General features: G+C 60.3%; 1 protein-coding gene across 1 annotated transcript in view; it reads right to left on the bottom strand.

Moving 5' to 3' along the window:
- Positions 1-1,379: 1,379 nt before the first annotated feature.
- GOLGA7B (golgin A7 family member B) overlaps positions 1,380-4,764 on the bottom strand; it is a 15,879-nt gene continuing 12,494 nt past the window's right edge. Inside the window, exons 6-8 of the mRNA XM_027775253.1 lie at positions 4,486-4,686; positions 2,206-2,258; positions 1,380-1,478 (exon numbers count right to left, since the gene is read on the bottom strand). Coding sequence (XP_027631054.1) covers positions 1,380-1,478; positions 2,206-2,258; positions 4,486-4,686 — 353 coding nt within the window. The remainder of the gene's footprint in view (positions 1,479-2,205; positions 2,259-4,485; positions 4,687-4,764) is intronic.

The following is a 4,764-nucleotide window of genomic DNA, read 5'->3' as shown; positions in this document are numbered from 1 at the left end:
GAATGGCGAGTGGTCAGGGCAGGCCATTGGGGGAGAGTACTGAGTGGTCAGGGCAGGCCATGGGGGGAGAGTGCTGAGTGGTCAGGGCAGGCTGTGGAGGGAGAGCGAGGCAGGCAGAGGACAGACACCACGGGGAAGGCCACGCACCGCAGGCCGAGGGCCTCACACACCGGCTCCCTCATCCTCAGCCCATTCGACAGGATAGATGCCATTAGCCTATTGTATTACCCAAGAAACTGAGGCTCGGAAGGGATAAGTCACCGGAGGCCACACGGTCAGCTCAGTGGTGAACATGCATTCTACCGTCTCTTCCCAGAGCCCGGGCTCTTCAGCCCTACGCCATACAGCCCCCAGGTCACCGACGCCTGGGGAGTCCAAGCCAGCTGTCCACGGGACACGCGACTGGACGCCTGCCCTGTGCGGGCCCCGTCCTGCTGGCTGCTGGCGTGTGCGAGTGCGTGACTTGAGGCTGGAGAGGACGAGAACGGGGTACAGGGTGTGTGGGACCTGGCCAGTGCTGTGGGCCGGGGAGGGAGCAGCTCTAAGGGAATCTGGGGGTGCCGGGATGAGGCCATTTTAAGTAGGGCGGGCACAAGTGGGCCTCCCTGGGCCCGAGGCATTAGAGCGAAGACTTCGAGAGGGTGAGGGGTCCTTGAACTCCGTTTTCTCATCTGTAAACGGGGACGAAACGTCACAGTTACTGTGTCGGGCTTGACAGAGCTCCTGGGAGAGCGGAAGCCCCGGGAGAGCGGGAGAGTAGGCACTTGCTACCGGCAGAGGTCGGAGCTGCACCGGGCCACCCATGCCACGCCCGCTGCTGTCTGCGGTGGGAGAGGCCGACAGACCCCCAGACAGCCGGGAGATTAGCAGGAAGAGGCGGCAAGGCCGTGGGTGGTCATAAGGGGGCAGAGCCCGTCTCCCCAGCGCCTGGAATGAGCCCCGGTCCTTACCGGGCGCCACTCTCTGGGAGAACAGTCTGAGATGAGGACAGCGGAGACGGGCAGGTGGGGGTTAAGCAGGCTGCCCAGAGCTGGGGGACTGGCCCGGGATCCCGCCCCACAGGCCTGGCTCCCAGAACATTACAGCTGGGGCACGAGAGCCATCCCGCCCTGCCCCGTCCTTTCCAGATGTGGAACTGAGGGCTTTCCCGAGTACCCCCTCCGGGAGACGGCCTCCTGTCTGGGCCTCATCCCTGCCCGCTCTGCCGCTCCTCCCAGGGGAAGAGCCCAGCCCCGGCCACCCCAGGCCTCCTGCTCCAGAAGGCTCCAAGTAAAGGATCTCAGAGCCACAAGTGCACCCGCGACTTCGGAATGGGGGGTGCCCGTTCTTCCCATGTCACTGGCAGGGACACTGAGGACGTGCCCACCCAGTGAACAGGATCAGGCTTGGACCTTGAAGTGCAGCTGAGATTCAAAATCTGAATGAAGGTCCCGGCTCAACCCGGAGTAGGGAGGCAGGGCCAGGAGCACGGAACCAGGCTGGGGCAGAAGGAGAATCTTTATCACCCTGTCCAGAAAATTCAGCCCAGACCCTCATGTGCCCGGCCTGGCTGCCAGGGGAGAGCCCCAAAGCCAGACTCATTGCCACCAAGGGCGCTGCTGCCCCACAGCCCCCCAGAGCGGCCTGCAGGGCCTCCCCCCAATCTAAGGGCCGGCTCTCCCCCTGCATCCCCGGCCTGGTGCAGACCCTGAGGGAGAAGAGCACACCCGGTCCCCCGCTGCTCTCTGCTCACGGGGCTATGGCAGAGGGACGAGTTCAGGCTGCAAGGAGGAAGGGAAAGCAAACGCCTCAGCAGATTCGTCCCAGATGAGACTTACAGTTCCGGAGGCAGAGTCATCCCTGCCCCGTCCTCTGGATCCATCCGCGTTCCCGTCCCTCCCTCCCTCTCCTGGTGGCGTCACCCTCCAGGGCCCAGGTTTCCCAGGCCAAGTACTCGGCCCAGAAGGACTCGTGACCGCAAACTCACTGTGTGCAGGGAGCACAGCAGGCGGGCAGCGTCCTCCGCTCACCTCCTGGGACAGGCGGAGGTCATATTGGGCCAGAGCACGTTACTGAAGAGCTGCCACTGACCACAGGGGATGGCCCGGAGTCACTGCCTTAGCATGTAACTGGGTCATTGGGGACCACCGAGTGGAGCTGTATCCGTGGGTGACCACTGCCTGTCCTGCCCCAGGGCCTCAGATAAGCTTATGTGTCCCTGCCGGCCTGGTGGGGCTGCATCTGCCCTTCACCTGCCGGGGGCAGCCCTGTGTAAACACCTGGGGACGGACAGGAAGGATACATCAGCGGCCTCTCGAGGTCTTATAGGTTGTGAAACACCGCCCCAGCGCACCCCACCCCGCCCCCGGCTCGCACAGCCCGGCTCTTAGGTGGTAGCAGGTCCCCAATCACTTTTCCATTACGGAAATCGATAACTTGAATTACTCCAAAATAACCAGCGCCTTCATGCCCCTGCAAAGCTAATTTTTCTGTCTGCATTTGCCCACATGCTTCTCTGTCGGTCTGGAATCTGTCTCTACGAGTCAATCCAGGTAGGCCGGCATCTCCGTCTGCCTGACACACTGCGGCAGGACGAGAGGCGTCTGGAGTCGGAGGCTTGGGCTCGTGCATTTGCGCTGCCGCCTGCCAGCCGGGGGCCCTCGTCAAGCTGCCTAACCAGCTGGAACCTCAGTTTCCTCATCTATAAAATAGGATGTTTAGTATAACCACCCACCGAGTGTTAGGGAACTAAATGGAATAGTAATGTACATAAATGTTCGTGGCATATATTCGGGAACCAGTGAGCCAGCGGGTAAACATCTGTCTGTTCTAAGCAAGGAGCTGAACCTGCTGTCAGTGTCGCGGGGCCATGGCGGGCGGTCCTGGTGCTGCTCCTGGTGCAGTAAGGATACATCTTACGTCGGGCAGCCGGGGAGGCGTTCATGAAGGCGCACTCCCTGACGCTCTCCTTTCACAAAGGGCAAGGCCGAGACTCGAGAAAGTTAGTGTATTGCGGGGCCCCCGGCTGGTGCAGCCCTCCAGTGCCTGCACACGTGGCCTCCTCCATCGTCCCTGGTGGAGACGGGCACGGGTGCAGCTCTGGATGCTGGGCTCCAAGTCCCGGCCAGCAGATGCTGACATGCCGGGCCCTTTGCATGGCCCGGTTGGCCCTCGGCACTGCTGGAACAGCCCTCCAGATGTCGCCCCAGAAGGGTCATGTGCAACACCCAGAGTCCAGCGCCAAAAGGGATGCACTGACCCTCCCCGGTTTCAGGCCGGTCACATCCACAGCCAGTTTCTCCCTGACTGCTTGAAACCAGCTGTTCTCAACCTTTATTGGGTTTTGTGGTTGCTGTTGTTGTTTTGGGGGGATCCTATACCCCTTCGAGAAGCTGCCCGTAGGTAAAAGTGCATTGTATGCTTACAAGCGCGGGGGCGGCGGGTTAATTCCTGAGTCCGAGCTATTTTAAGATGGTCTTAGGCACCAGGGACCTTCTCGAGAGCCCTTGCGCTCACCCCAGCAAACATGTTTTACACATTCACCGTAAATTGCACACACACGAATTGAAGTGCAATCCTCTACTTGACATAATATGCTGTGTTTGTAGATACGTAATAAAACATTAGTATCAATTTGGTGCTTTCTTTTTTTACTTTGGGGCCAATGAACTTCTTTTTAAACCTTCCTGAGATCCATCCAGAAAAACACACAGACCTGAAATGTGCAGTTCAGGTCATTCTCCTGAAGGGAGCGCCCGGGAAACCGGCACTCTGGCTGAGAAACACACGGCCCGGGGTACCGTCCGGTCGCTACCTGCACCCCGGGGAACCGGCACCCTCACTTCTCACACCTAGGTTAGCGTAGCCCGTCCCCACGGGCTGCAGGTGGAACTGTTTCGACTTACTCCGTGTCTGACTGCCTTAGTCACACAGTGAACTTTGTTCAGGTCTCAGACGCTTCTGGAAGCCTGGGAAAGGCTCACAGGCCCCAGGTCCTGCCGAGACCAGGGGTTCTCACTGTGGCTTCACTTAGTCATCAGGTAGCTCTTTAAAATCCTGACGCCCTGCCGAGGCATCGGGGACTCAGTGCACGCCTCTGGGGTAGGGGCAGTGGCAGCAGCATTCCCGGCTCCCAGGCGACACCAGATGGCCACGGTGGGAAACCTTGGGCCTAAACAATCCGTGAAGCAGTAGCTCATCCGACAGCTGGGGAAACTGAGGCTCGGCCACTCTGCCACACTCTGAGGTCTGGTGCGCCTGCTCAGGGTCAGGTCTGACTTCCTTCACCCTCCCGGGAATGTGACGTGAAACCAGGGGGGGGACGCTCCCCCGTACCCTGCCCACCGTCAGTCCTTCTGGGGGTGTGGAGAGCAAGGTGGGGCTCCCAGGCCACAGATCCCTCTCTCTGATGAGCACTCACGCCTGATAGCAAAAACTAAAACAGAAAAAGAGGCAGCTGATTATCACCAAGTGCAAATGTGAGAAGGGACCTCTCCTGGACCTCACCGTTGCTGCCGGTTTCATTCCCGGGGACGTTGTACAGTGAGGACTGAGTAGCTCTGTCCAGAACTTTCCATTCTTGGGTGCAGTGCGCGTTTCTGCCACGCGGCGGCGCCTCGCGCTTCTGTAACCCGCGGTTCCCGCGCACATGGGCCTTCCTCAGTGTGGGAAGAACCCGCCGCAGGAGCCGCCTGGGCCCGCCGGTTGCTAGGAGGTTTTAGGGGGATCTAGGCGGACAGCCTGGCCGAGGAAAATGCAGGGCTCCCCGGCCCGGATTCCTGTTGG

The sequence above is a fragment of the Tupaia chinensis genome, unplaced genomic scaffold, assembly GCF_000334495.1.
Source record: "Tupaia chinensis unplaced genomic scaffold, TupChi_1.0 Scaffold000539_1, whole genome shotgun sequence".
In the NCBI taxonomy this organism is placed as follows: domain Eukaryota; kingdom Metazoa; phylum Chordata; class Mammalia; order Scandentia; family Tupaiidae; genus Tupaia; species Tupaia belangeri.
The sequence above is the reverse complement of the archived record's forward strand: the minus strand, read 5'-3'. Positions and strand labels throughout refer to the sequence as shown.